This window comes from Poromitra crassiceps, assembly GCF_964638095.1.
Source record: "Poromitra crassiceps genome assembly, chromosome: 8".
In the NCBI taxonomy this organism is placed as follows: domain Eukaryota; kingdom Metazoa; phylum Chordata; class Actinopteri; order Beryciformes; family Melamphaidae; genus Poromitra; species Poromitra crassiceps.
In genome coordinates, this window is record NC_139629.1 from 40,079,695 (window position 1) to 40,094,813 (window position 15,119).

Here is a 15,119-nt window from a genome sequence, read left to right on the forward strand (position 1 = left end):
ACGGACGATATTTCAGTGTTTCCGGTGTCGAGCGGCGCCGCGGCCATCGGTCACAGTCCAACTGATGCCAGGGTGGAGTTGGAGTTGATCAATCGATATTTTTTGGAGCCGTTTTAGGTCTACTGTCCAGACGACATTTGGGCTAATCTCTATAGTATAGCTAGTCTCTATAATCTCTATAGTATAGCTAGTCTCTATAATCTCTATAGTATAGCTAGTCTCTATAATCTCTATAGTATAGCTAGTCTCTATAATCGCGGACATTCGCTCGACACCATAAAAGCCCACAATATCGGCCGTCTGTCCCAGGGTCTTATTGGTCGTCGGTCTGATGGATTCTGCGTGCCCAGATTGTAGGTGATCATGTCATCGACTGTTATAGTAGAGGAGTAGAGGCAAAGAAGCATTATCAATGTTATTTAAAAAAAAAAGACATTAAAACAGCATTAAAAAAAAATCCCATTTTAAGTGATGATTAATGACCAAGACAAAAACACCAGTTAGTGGAGGCTGAAGTACTGCTCTGAGGCTGTAGATGCTGCTCTTTCTCCAATGGAACAATGACTCAATAGATAGAGGCCCTAAACACATGACAATACTTGAGATCCAACTGTTTGATGATACTATATACAATAACTATCTACATTATGTATATTGATATTTCAGGCTCATTCGCTTTAGTTGCACATTTCATAACTAGACAGCGGCCCCTGGAGTGACTTCTGCCTCCTGACATGCTGACGTGTTGCTGTGCTGCTATGTGGCGGGCTCCAGGCGTGGCGGTGTCTGGACCACGTAGCACAAGGTGCACTTTAAGGGAGCCGAGCTATGGAGGACCACGGTCATCTTAGGCCTGGTCCGGCCGGGACTGCGGGCGCCCAGACGGGGGCTGCTTAGGGTGCCGGTGCTGTCTGGCCCACCTGTGATGATGTCCTCGATGGTGCCGTCCTTGCCCTCGTACACGGGCCGGTGGTCTTTGGCTTGCCGCTTGCGCAGCTCTGCGATCAGCTCCTGCTGCTGCTGCTTCTTCTTATGGCCGTGGACCTGCACCAGAACACATTGTGACAATTTGTTGCGCTTTGTGGCACACCACAAACCCCTTATATACAGTAACACAGAGCAAGCATCTGATATCTATGCGGCGAGTTGTGTTTCATTCGACCCAGTTGCAGACGCTTGGGCTGTACCTCGGGGGTCATGCCGTCTTTGTTTTGTTTTGATCACGTTTCAACACACCCACCCCCTCTGCCAATCTGGGGAGAGTTGTAGACTCGCACACTCCTCCTCTTGATACATGTGCAGTCACCAACAACCTCTTTTCACCTGACAGCGAGGCGTTTCACCAGCAGGACGTAACACGTGGGAGGATTACACTATTCCCCACCCCCCCGGAACATGTGCCCTGACTGACCAGAGGAGGCACTACTGCAGTGACCAGGACGCATATATACCCTTAATGCGCCTTCCCACCCGCAGACACGGCCATATGGACGCCCGACCAAGCCGGAGGTAACACGGGGGCTCGAACCTGCGACCCCTCATGTTGGTAGGCAGGGAATCTACCGCTGCACTACGCGGACGGACGGCCATGTTTGATTGGTCCCAGGTGCGTAGGGTTAGGGTACCTTGGGGTCGTGCTGTTTGGCCTCCTGGGCCAGTAACTTCTCTCTCATCGCTTGCTCTTGCTTTTTCCTCAGCTCGTTTTGCTCCACGGCGTCCTGTGAAGCAGAGAGAAGAGAGCGCTCAAATACAACACACTCAACACACTCCTCACACACATCATACACAACACACATCACACTCAACACACTCATCATACACAACACACTCAACACACACATCATACACAACACACTCAACACACTCATCATACACAACACACTCAACACACACATCATGCACAACACACTCATCATACACAACACACTCATCATACACAACACACTCATCATACACATCACACTCAACACACATCACACTCATCACACTCAACACACTCATCATACACATCACACTCAACACACATCACACTCAACACACTCATCACACTCAACACACTCATCATACACATCACACTCAACACACATCACACTCAACACACTCATCACACTCAACACACTCATCATACACATCACACTCAACACACATCACACTCAACACACCGGCCAAGCCAAGGAAACTAAGTGGCCCTTTTAGAATAGAGGACACAGATCAGGGAACACACACTTTGATGAACACAACCAGTCATTATACATTTATCCTCTCTCTCTCTCTCTCTCTCTCTCACACACACACAGTATGTACACACACACACACACACACACACACACACACACACACACACACACACACACACACACACTTCCTCGAGCAGATCCCATAAATCCAGGCGGAGAACAATCTCAGGAAGTGTGCTGTGTGGTGGGGCAGGGTGAGGCTGTCCGGGGGTCAAAGGAGAGGGGGGCAGGGACCAGGCTCAACAGCCCAGCTGCTGCTCTAAAGCCAGGCCCAGCTGAAGCCAGGCCCAGCTGAAGCCAGGCCCAGCTGAAGCCAGGCCCAGCTGAAGCCAGGCCCAGCTGGCCCTTCCTGTTATTTGGCCCTCTGACTTTACACCACGTCCTGTGGCACACACGGACAGCCCCAGCTCTGAGGGAGAAGGACCAACATCCAGGCCAACTCAAGGGAGCAGGAGAGCAAGCCGCACCTACAGAGTATGGAAGTGATGAGAGAGAGACGTCGTCCGGCCTCACCTTGTAGGACCTGACAAAGCGCACAATCACAGGGAAGAAGACGGAGGGCGGAGTGGTCTTGGCACTCTCTCCAAAGTAGTTCACCACATTGCTGAACGCTTCCTACAGTGAGAAGAGAGTGGAAAGCAGTGTTTGTAAACAGTGTCATGTGAGGAAGCTTCATTCTGTATTAGGATTCAATGAACTGCATCAGAGGAAGGGTGTTGCTGCTTATGTGTCTATTTTGATTTTGTCCGGTTTGCTACTTGGAGGTTAGGAGGGGAGGAGGACAGTGCTGAAGCGTACCTCCGCCGTCTTGGCGTCCTTCTGCAGCTTGTCCAGCTTGGTGTCACTGGCCTGCAGGAAGTCCTTGAGGACCGAATGGACGTGCAGGCTGCACTCTCTCCTGATCAGGTCCATGCCCTTCCCCAGCTCTCGCACGTCCAGCAACACGTTTTCCAGAGAGACTTCACAAACAGTCATGAAAGAAGAGATTTTATTTACAGGCTTATCTTTGACGACATAGACAACATTCCCCCTGCTGTCCCTGGTCGTTGCTCCGCCCCCCTCTGCTGATCTGGGGAGAGCCATAGACTAGCAACATGCTCCCTCCGATACATGTGCAGTCGCCTCCCGCCTCTTTTCATCTGACAGTGAGGAGTTTCATTGGCAGGAGGTAGTATGTGGGTGAATCACACTATTCCCCCCAGTTCCCCTCACCCACACCGAGCAGACCCCCCCCCCCCCATACATACTGGGAATTAAACGTGGTAGATGACACACTACCCAGACAACCCATGTAAACATGTCTGACATGTCTTCAAAAATGTCTTCACCATGTGAAGTTCACACATGATAAGTGATTGACCATTCAATGTTTTTCTCCAAACCCACCTGCTGCAGCTTTATCCACAAAGTTCAGCTCATTGCAGAAGTTGGCCAGCTCGGGATACTTCTCTTTCACAATGAGAGCGATGTAGTGGAGCAAAGTCATCTTCCTGTCCGTAGACTTAGTGTCCAGCAGCTGTGAAAGGAGAAGAATGCCCATCAGCCAAAGCACTTCAAATATAGACTGTGTAGTGTAGCCATTTAAGCTCTAGAAAAATCTCTCCAAAACACTCACCAAATCGAGACTTTGTAATTTGAAACCATAAACAGAGCCTCTTTTGCTACTGTTCATGTAGTTTCCCAAGGCTAAGATGATCTGCAGGCGAGAGAGAAGAATGAATGAATATGCAAGCACAATACAATCACTGCCGATACGAAAGGCCACAAACGATCCGGTTGAATTTCTTACCTCGAGGACCCGTTTCAACTTTGGCGAGGATTTCACCGAGCCCGAAGCTGCGATGATGGCGTTGAGCTGCGGCGTGAGCATGTTGACGTTGTCGTCAAAGTTCCCGACAAAGGTGATGATGTTCATCCTCTGGGTGAGGCGCTCGATCTTGCTGAAGAAGAGCATGAAGCGATCTTCCTCGGCGAGCTGGTCCAGCGGGCGCCTCTCGCGCTCGTACTGACGCATGACCTTGGTCTCTGCCTCCGTGGGAAGGAAACGCATCAGGCACTCCACAAAGTCCACAGGTAAGGCCTTCAGGTCAAACCTGAGGAGACAAAATAACAATACATTGGAGGCATGTTGACTGATTTCAGAGATGCAAATGCTGTTCAGTCCCAGATTATTTGTTTTAGGTGATGGGTCACTCTTGATGGGAGGAGATAAATATATACAAAGTTGCGTCCAAACTACTATCATGATAGGCGGACAGATTCTTCTCAGAGGATGGAATAAGGAGGGGGTACCTTCAGTCCAAGAATGGCCTGCTGAGTTGGCAAGAGTGGCAGCGTTTGAGAAGGTTTCCCTTTATACGCTTTGGAAGATTGGAGGTATATAATAGAAAATGTGGCAGATACTGAACCTTCTTGGAGGGCTCTTAACATGGGCCGTCTTCTGGGGGGAGTCGCTCGTTTCGTGTTTAATGTGATATCTATCTAATGATATATGTATGGACAACACCTATGTCATTGTTTTGTACTTTCTTTTTTATATAGTTTAGTTTTAAATAATTGTTCCCACTGCGTGTGATGGAAGGTATGTATGATGTCAACCAAGGTCAATTGTGTTCATGGTGATTACGAGTTGGGGGGTTTAGGGTCGAGGGTTTATGCGCTTTGGGTTAGGGTTAAAAACTGTTCATCTGAAAAGAGACATGTTGACTGGACCTGATGACTTCCTAGTCAAGTGCATCAAAAAATACTTTTGTGTCTAAAAGTTCATACTTCTCTATTGCTTTGCAGATCTCTTCTGTGGGCTTGTTGGCCTTCCGCAGTGTGATGGCGAGGTTCTTTGAGCGGTTGGCGTCCAGCAGGGTGACTTTGTTCACGGCCTTCTGGGCCACCTTGCTCTTAGTGCAGATGAAGTCCACAATGGGACCCTGAGCTCTGGTCTTAAACATCTCTTCAAACCGCTCCAGATCCAGCTCCTACACAGAACAACGGAAGCAAATTGTTCACCGACTTGTTCTAGAACTTAGCGTTAAGAGATCAAAGCTAACCATTTATGTGTTACCTCTAGCACGCGCTCATCGTCAATCTCATTGAAGACAGTGCCGTTGATCTGATTGGGTTTCAGAGCAGTCCAGTTGAACACAGGCAAACGGAACTTAGTTTTGATGGGCTTCTTGATCCTGATAGCTGCAGTCATAAATAAAATAAAATCATCTGTTAAAATGGCACTCCACTAGTCACTACTCTTTTGCTTTATTGTCTGCAATGGAATTCCTTCCACAATCGAGAGCCAAAGTGGAATGTCACTTCCTGCTTCAGCACTGTACCAGAGATTTTCATCCGCCATTTATTTTCCCATAGACATGATGTAAAATGCTTATCAAAATAGTTGTACTTATTCAAACCAAACGGTTCAGATATATTTAGAAACAGGAGAGATCGCATAACATTTCACTCGGACCAAAACGTAAAAAAAAAATGCAGGTTTAAAAGAAAATATTTTTGGTCCGAGTGAAATGTTCTATGGTCTCTCCCGATTCTAAATATAGCTGAACCGTTTGGTTTGACGAAGTAAAACTATTTTTATATGCATTTTACGAAATGTCTATGGGGAAAATGGTACAGTGCTGAAGCAGGAAGTAGGCGGTCACTTTGCCTCTCTATATAAAGATGCCCACGTATATTGCCCGTAACAAAGTGGCGTTGAGTCTCACCTGATAGACCCACACTGAGGATGACTGAGGGAGAGGTGCCCGGCAAAGGTGGAGCAAGAGGTGGCGGTGGCGGTGGTGGTGGTGCATTGTGCCCTGTAATGCAGAAGAAATGTCATGTAGATGTTACAGTACTGATACTGGAACGCAGGGACAATGGCGCTGAAAGCTGTGGTCATAATGACTCCTCTGTCTCCTGTGCTGTGTGGTCTCTGCCCGGGCTGCTCGCTCACACAAAGGAAACCCTGTGCATTTCCCTTTCCTGTCTGGGCTGGAAGAACACAAAGCTATGACCCATCACCTGGCTGGGCACGGACTAACAAAGACAACTGAAAATAAACCTCCTCCTCCTCCCCGTCGCTACAGTCAAATGGACTCAACTTCCACGTACATATTATGTCCCCCCAGACGTGATTATCACTGTGCGTCATCAATCTCATTCACGCTGGATTCGTGAGGTAACCTTCAGCTCTTAAACTAGACAAAAAAACAGATGCGTAGTCCAGGGCTCTTTGAAAAGGCAAATTCATTTGATGCAAAAACTTTACATTAGCAACCCCCCATATCTCTACCCTACTCATCCCCCCACCATCCTCTCCTTCCTTCCTTTTTGATTGTATTACTTACTTTGCCTTTATTTGTTCATTCGGTGGCAAAAACAAGTAATTCATGTATGTAAGGTGTGTATCCATGTATAATATTTGTGCAACCATGCATTTTTGGTACCTTCTGTCTGTTTTTCATAGTTTTTTTTTCTTCTCTTGTTTCCCTCTTCTTTAATTGAAAACACAATAAAAACCATTTGAATTAAAAATAAAACACTGTGCGTCACGGTCTATTACCTGAGGCAGAAGGAAGTGGAGGAGGGGGTGGTGGTGGAGGGGGAGGGGGAGGAGGAGCTTCACTGGCTGGGGGCAAACTGGCGTCTGGACCCCCTGGTCCTGTCAGCCCAGCCACAGGCCCTATGGACAGCCCTAGGTTGCCCAGAGGAATGGCAAGGCCACTGCCTCCGCCTACACCACCTACACCACCTACACCCAGGGGCTCGATGAACACGTCTCCGTCAGGCTTCTTGTGCAGACGGATGGTGCCTTGCTGCTCCAGCTCCAGCAGCCGCCTCTCGATGTTGCAGTGCCTCTGGAAGGCTGCATCCTTCTCCTTGATCACCCGCCTCAGGGTGGTCACCTGGGTGTTGGTCGACTCGAACGTCTCCTGGACGGTCACCAGAGGGTGATAGAGAGCACAACACAATGACTCCACAACCCCCAAAAGATACATCCTGTTTCCTGATGCCCTGATTTGTTATTATCACACCAATTCAGCTGCATGCATCAGAAATGCATATTGACTGACTACAAGAATAACTGAACCCTCGTTGATACAGGCAGGAGAGCAATATGCAATCATCACAGCTGCTCACCCGTATTGCGTGTAGATCCTTGTCCTTCTGAAGCAGCAGTTTCTCCAGGTCAGCTACTTTCATCATTGTCTCATTCTCCACATCCAGCAGCTTCTCTGTCACCTACGAAACCCGATGGAGAGAGAGAGAGAGAGACACAGAGGAGCGGCAAACATGGTGTCAGTGTGCGGAATGAACACAAGAGGATGAAGGAGAGAGATGGGAGGAGGTGAATTCAAGAATTGATCGACAGCAATATGGGCATCTATCCCAGTGCCACTCCCCATCTTCCCTATAACACTCTGCAGCATCAAAAAGAAATATGATATTCCCATCAGCATGACACAGCAGGAGGCATATGCAGCTTTCACTTTTGCATTTGAACGGGTTACACATGTTGCGCAGGAATTCACGGAGAATCTTCACCCTCGTCCTCCCCCATCATTCCTGACCCCTGAGAGCCGAGTTTGTTTTGAAATTCCTCGAATGATGTCAGGACTGCCTACGACCTTTCCATGTGAAGAAGAAGAAGAAGAAGAAGGTCTTTTGCAAAGCAGCGTGGGATACTAAGGCAACTGCCCAAGAAAGAATGAGGCAACCTAGGAACAATATTAGCGATTGTTCTCTGTGCTAGCAAGATGAATATTTTCCAACTATTTCCACCCTGTTATTAGCCTGCACCACTTGTGAAAAATTCAGACGCAGACGTAGAATTTTAACTACCACACTGCCACACACACTGTAGGGCCTACATAGCTGGCGTACCACAACAACCTCGTAAACGGGTTGTTTGGTGGTCCCGGGGGTGGGTGCGGTGCTCTTACGTGCGACAGGTGCTCCTCCAGTTCCTCCACCTTCTCCAGCGCTGCATTCTTGGTCTCTGCGTCTTCCAGCAGACCACCCACATCAAACACATTATCCAGGTAGGCCTGGATCTGCACCGACAGCTTGTCACTCTCTGTGTGCTTGTATTTCTAAGAAGATGAGGAGGAGAGCGGCTCAGACATTGGGTGACACATATAAAAAAAATAGTCTCCAGTTCAGGATATTTCGTGTTACAGTATTTCAGTATCGCCATCCTTACCTCCAAGTAGTCATCCAGTCCCAGCTTGGTAAACTCAAACTGCAGATGCACTCTGAAGTTCATGTCCTCAACTGAGTGCACCACGATGTTGATGAACTGCATGCAAGCAACCTGGGCCACACATGTAGACAAGTTTTGAATCAAACACATATGTTCAGATGGGTGGGTGGGTCGACACACACACACACACACACACACACACACACACACACGTCTTACCATGAAGTCAATGTTCCCCTCCTCGCAGCGGAAGTAGTCCATCAGCCTCTCAAAGCGATGCTTCTCCTTGCACACCTGAAATGTAAAGGATGTGTCACTACAGAGCATGTCCTCTCTTTTGTAATGATTCATTTCAAGGACTTCTCAAGGACAAGTGGCGTGCTGAATTTCCATATGTCAACCATGGACCTATTACTCAATGATGTCAACATGAAAAGATAAACTGTTTCGACTCGACTCCACACGGTCCACCACACAACCGCAGCATAATTAATTATTAATTAATTGTTTTCTCCCGATCGCTGGTTGGCTTTGTGTCACCCATCCCGAACCGGAGAGAGAGGGGGGGGGGCTAAACAATGTGGGTTACCTAGGCGACCAGCCGCATATTTGAGCTCAGAACGCCTACGAGAGAGTACAACAGCCAATGACAGTGCAATGATCAGCGCGTCGCTGTGAGCTTGTAGCCTACATGGAGAGTGATACTGTAGAAGGGAAGAAAGTGTATCAAGCTTGGCCCAGCACTCCAGATGATTCCTGCAGACTGAATCCAAGCACTTTGAACTAGACTTCTTTAGAAATCACTTAGAAAGCACTTTCAAGGCCTTGTTTTTTTTTTTTATCCAAGCACTTCCAAGTTACGTTCCAGACCCCTTTCAACCCTGTGTAGTTGTGATTTACAAGCTGACGGTATTATCCTCCCCTTAATGCTGTGAACTACCTCAGGTTGTGATTTATTATGAATAGACTGTACTACAGTAATGCATTCAAGCCGTTATGTTAGGATTATGATTTGAATGAGACTCCGGTTAGTTACAGTGGATTCCATGCCAAGAGCTTCAGTGTACGTAAACAGAGGTCGGCACACACCATTTGCGACAACAATCCCTCCTAATTATAGGAATTCATGGGAAGAGAAGATAGCAAAAAAGAAAGGGGGAAAGAAAACAAACGCTGTTTTCCCTTATTTTTCACCCTTTCTTTTGATAATGTGAAAAATGAATAAACCCATGTCTGTCTAGACTAATACTCATAATCCCACCTAGAGCAATTACTCTGCATTTGTGGTTGAACACCATTGGTGGCCATCTTGTGAAATGTCAGAAAGCTGTCACCGTACATTAGCGAGTCATTGTAGAGATAGCACTACAGAGTTGTGGCTATGGTGGCATGTTGTTTTGACTAGCGGGCTGATTAGCTGTTGGCTCTCTGCGGGGCTTGGATTGCATGGTAATTGGCTTGTTCCGCTCTTCAGAGGACTACGTCGGCACAAAGTCGAGGGGCGAAGCAGCAAACCTTTGAGCTCCGCTGGTTTCCATCAGGGAGTTGATCCTTATCATTGTTCAAGGTCGGCTCACATCTGGTGACTTAATAAGACTAATAGCCTCAGACAGGCCACTGTAGGGGCTTTGCTTACACCCTCAGAAGACCAGCAAACTTCCAGAACTCCTCCAGGTCGTTCATCCCTCTACTACACCGATCCTTGACGCCTCCATGCAAATAACAATGCTGTTCTAGATTTTTTTCTTGGTATATTCAGACCTTGAGGCCATGTCTCGTCATAGACAGTCCGCATGTCTGGGAACGCCCACAAAATGTTGAACGGCTGGCGCGCGAGTGGGGTAAAACCGCCCATAGATCTCATGGGCTGACTCACCAAAAGACGGTGCTGCGGCTCTAAACTACAGGTTTGGGGGTTCTAGAGCAGAACACAAGACGTCTGCTCAGATGTGCGTTTACTGCGGTGGTTAAATCCCCGATCGTGTCTGCCTGGGCTGGGCTATCAGCTAAATTCTAACTTTGCTGAATGGATAGAACGGGGGAATTTACCCCACCCTGACCCAGCCCCCAGGCTAACCCAGCGTCTATTGTGGGCGTTCCTAGAGCCTGTATGGGCGTTCCCAGACATGCGGACTGTCTCTATGGGGATAACCATGTATTGCCATGGGACAATAAATAGCAAAATCATACATGTTCATATATATATATATATATATATATATATATATATATATATATATATATATATATATATATATAAACTTTATTGCAGACACCATGGGTCCATATCAAAAACAATATACAACAGGATATAAAATGACAGCATAAAATATATAGATGTATATATATACAGTATATATATATATATATATATATATATATATATATATATATATATATACAGTATATATATATATATATACATATATATATATATATATATATACATATATATATATATATACATATATATATATATACATATATATATATATATATATATACATATATATATATATATACATACACACACACACACACACACACACACACACACACACACACACACACACACACACACGTATACATATATATATATATATATATAAATAAATAAATAGCACACATTGCTGTACATCAACAGTTCAATTCCTGAAGAGCTAAATGCTGTCTCAGCCTGGATGTGAACCTGTAGCCACTCCTCTTGGGGCTGGTTAGTGCCTCTATAATGCTGTTCTTCTCGGATACCTCAAGACGACACATCAAATGATACATAGTTCACGTTTCATAGAGAACGTTGCCTCGGGCCATAATAATACTGCACCTCTTTGAAGTTGTCAAACGCTGAGAGAATGATCTCATGACCTCCTCGGACGAGACAGACCGCAGCCAGCAGCTCCAGGACCAAGGCTTTAGTCCTGGAAGCACAGCAGCACACACTCAGTACAATACACCAACTCTATCTGACCAATCAATGACATGAACATCAAACACAGCCAGTGGTTGGCCAGCAAAGTAAAGAGTTGCTGTTTATTACTTTCCCAGTAACGAGTAGTGTAAGGGATTACAATTTATATTAGTAATTATATTACAGTTACTAAATCCAAGTCACTTCAAGTTACTGCATTATGTTCTCCAGCGCTGGAGATAGGTCTGGCTATGAGAGACTACTGTGTTGTCAGAATGAGATTGACGGTTTTTGTCCTATAGGTAGACAAATAAATAATAACAGTATCCAGTTTGGCTGATTGTTGACTCCTCCTGTAACGTTAATTATTGTTCCAATAAAGTGGATTCAGTTCTAAAAAGGACCTGGCGAAAACAGGTTGTAACTAGTAACTTAACTACCGTAATTACTTTTGATTACCAAGTAATAAGTAAGGAGTAATAAGTAACTTATAACATTTTCAGAGTAACTTGCCCAACAACACTGAACAAAAGAGAGGTTCTACTAGGACATTCTACTAGGACGTTCTACTAGGACATTCTACTAGTTATGTCTGGTGGTGGGGAATATGGCTTTGCGTACAAGTCTCAATACAAAAGTGCAAGCATCAACATGAATCCGAGTTGTAATCTATAATGCATATTGAAGTGTGAGACAGGCAGAGCTCATGGCTTTTTAAGTGCTCGCACTTCCCTACAGGTCTTCATTATGGGGCTGACGGTTTACCACACTAATCTGCCTTTGGTAAACACTCCTTTAACAGGCTGTATATACGTCTGTGATCCCCCGACTTCAGAGAGAAGCTGAGCCCCGTGGAGAATAAGAGGGGATATCATATGAACAGGCTGCGGGGGTCCCCCCCCCCCCCTATTGTTTGACCCCGCCCCCTAATCGCCCGGAGCCCGAGAGGCGGCAGGGGGGCCTCAGTTCTTACCGTGAGTTCTTATTGTTCAAGCTGAGAGCAATTTCATTGACTGCGTGTGCGTGGGACATCACCATGTTGAAGCCATACTGCACGAAGAAAGCAGAGAGAACAGGATGTGTGGTCAGAGAAAACGTGCCGCGTACGACTTTGTATTCAACCTTTTTCACGGCACAGGAAATACCTAATCCTGACATTTACAACACAAATGTTATTTCTTTTTGTTCTATGATCTAGGCCACCCGCCTGACTGCAGCAACAATCTCCTGAAGCAACTTTAGGCCCATGTTATGTTTATTTTGTATTTTCTTCTATCATTCTTACACCATGTCTACTCTTACAAAAAAAGAAAGAAAAAAAAGCATATGTATTACTTGGATGTATTTTGTGAATTACAAACCTCACGTGCCTTCGTAAAATATCTAAAAAAACAACTTGCTGTGTATGACTTGTATTCAACCTTTTTCACGGCACAGGAAATACATCATCCTGATATTATTTACAACACAAATCTCCTGTCAGATTGTAGAGTAAGTCGTTCGACCGTACTGCAGTGGAGTGGTAGGTCGTGTCATGACAGAGTAATACTGTTGCCATCGCTGTTTGGTACCTGGTAGTTCATGATCGCTCTCAGGCACATGATGCACACATGCACGTCATCCTTTTGGCTCACGAGACGCGAGTTCTTGATGGTTTTGGTGCTTGTAACGGAGCCGTAGCTGCAAAAGACGGCAAAAGGTTAATGTTTCACCGAGATTCAGTTGTTGTATCGGATGTCTTCCTTTTTACTTTGTGATTTACAGTATTTCCAAGGCATTGTTGTCATGTCTTTTGGTGACATTAGATAATAGTCTTCAGTGTTGTATCTGGTATCCATATGACTCTCGGTTTAAGTATGTCAGTGAAATATACAGAGGGAAGAGAGAAGACGAGACAGAGATATGACAGAATCTCCTAAGATAGCGTTTGAGGTTACATGACGCATGATGGGAGGATGCTGGTTTTCTTCGCGTTATCACCACCAGACTGAGGTCTGTGCAATGTGCATACCATAGACTTATACACAGTCAACGGTGCAGACAGACTGTTTGCAAGTAACTCTGTGTTGCTTCTCTCTTCTTATCTACTACTTCTTATCTACTACTGCTACTACTTTTTGCAGTACTGCCATGTCTGCTGCTATTTGCACAAAGCCTCCGATAAGCTACCTCAGATATACTAGCTATTTATTATTGTTCTCATTGTGTTTGTCTATAGAGAGGCAAAGTGAACGTCACTTCCTGCTTCAGCACTGTACCAGAGTACCATTTTCTTCTACCATTTATTTTCCCATAGACATTTTGTAAAATGCTTATAAAAATAATCTTACTTGGTCAAACCAAACGGTTCAGCTATATTTAGAATCGGGAGAGACCATAGAACATTTCACTCGGACCAACGAAAAAAACAACAACATCGAAAAAATATTTATTTAAATCAGCAATTTTTTCTTTACGTTTTGGTCCGAGTTAAATGTTATGTGGTCTCTCCTGTTTCTAAATATATCTGAACCGTTTAGGTTGAACAAGTAAAACTATTTTTATAAGCAATTTACAAAATGTCTATGGGAAAATAAATGGCGGATGAAAATCTCTGGTACAGTGCTGAAGCAGGAAGTGATGTTCCACTTTGGCTCTCTATTACTAGTGTCACTGCCCTTGTCATCACATATGTGCCATGTTTAGCCTACTGCTATTTTGCTAAGCTACCATCTATACTAAGCTTGTAAATGTGCTGATGTTGATACTATTGTGTCTACAATTATTATTATGATTATGATTGTTATTATTATTATTATGATTATGATTATTATTGTGGCGCTACCCTTTCCCCTTTTCATTACTATGTATTTGCACATTGCTAATGACAATCAAGTTGAATTGAATTGAATCGTGCACTGTCACTGTGTGTATATCTTGTGCAGTTTGTAAATGTCATGTGCATCATCGAGTATTTTACTACGATGAATCAAATACAATATTTCCCAAGACGGTAGCACTTCATACTAGTACTTCATACGTCAATGTTACACTACTACATGTGAAAGAGAGGAAGAACACACACCAGTATTGGAGAGGTGCAGTTAAACCATGAAAAAATATATTATTTTGATCAACATTTTGATTTCAACATAAATCTCCCCCAGGGTATCCAAATATTGATAAGATAACTGAGATGATAACTGAAGAAGACTTCTGTCGAAACGTTGATATTTTTATCATTGGAAGAAGATATTTTTGCATCATGGCTACGTGTGCGCGACTTCCTTTCCCCCCACTTATATACACATACACTGGTCATCTATGACAAACTGCTATGCAGCCTGCATGTCATTCATGCATGGCCGTAACTAGCTATGAGGACGGGGAGGTCCGGACCTCCCCTAATATTTCAGAGAAAAAAATAAAACAATCTGCATGGAAAAGCATGAAAAACACGGGATCGCTTTTATTTTGAAACGAAAGGCAGGTCAGGCAGGAAGTCATCTGACGAATCCGCCTCCCCTTGTTGGACCTCCCCTATTTCGGAACCCTGGTTACGGCCCTGCATTCATGTAGACAATTTGAACACTGTTATATTGTTTGATTTACTCCTGTGATCCTTAAAGTCTCCTCATCTCCTGTCTGTGTGTGGGCAGGATGATGAAGAGCAGAAGCACAACTGTCCAACATGTGCTGCTGAGCTGTAAGCAAAGCTGGCTCTCATCTAGCGAGGACAGCACAGACGCACATCTGGACAGAGGAGGGAGGACAGCACAGACGCACATCTGGACAGAGGAGGGAG

General features: G+C 45.1%; 1 protein-coding gene across 1 annotated transcript in view; it reads right to left on the bottom strand.

Annotated features, from left to right (window-relative positions):
• The window catches only part of LOC310781244 (formin-like protein 3), a 46,323-nt gene that overhangs the window by 452 nt on the left and 30,752 nt on the right, over positions 1–15,119 (bottom strand). Inside the window, exons 7-24 of the mRNA XM_083641814.1 lie at positions 12,907–13,015; positions 12,309–12,385; positions 11,252–11,345; positions 8,647–8,721; positions 8,428–8,538; positions 8,168–8,317; positions 7,365–7,466; positions 6,787–7,156; positions 5,948–6,040; positions 5,296–5,420; positions 5,007–5,209; positions 4,027–4,330; positions 3,853–3,933; positions 3,624–3,753; positions 3,036–3,196; positions 2,751–2,852; positions 1,626–1,718; positions 921–1,044 (exon numbers count right to left, since the gene is read on the bottom strand). Coding sequence (XP_083497940.1) covers positions 921–1,044; positions 1,626–1,718; positions 2,751–2,852; positions 3,036–3,196; positions 3,624–3,753; positions 3,853–3,933; positions 4,027–4,330; positions 5,007–5,209; positions 5,296–5,420; positions 5,948–6,040; positions 6,787–7,156; positions 7,365–7,466; positions 8,168–8,317; positions 8,428–8,538; positions 8,647–8,721; positions 11,252–11,345; positions 12,309–12,385; positions 12,907–13,015 — 2,504 coding nt within the window. The remainder of the gene's footprint in view (positions 1–920; positions 1,045–1,625; positions 1,719–2,750; positions 2,853–3,035; positions 3,197–3,623; positions 3,754–3,852; positions 3,934–4,026; positions 4,331–5,006; positions 5,210–5,295; positions 5,421–5,947; positions 6,041–6,786; positions 7,157–7,364; positions 7,467–8,167; positions 8,318–8,427; positions 8,539–8,646; positions 8,722–11,251; positions 11,346–12,308; positions 12,386–12,906; positions 13,016–15,119) is intronic.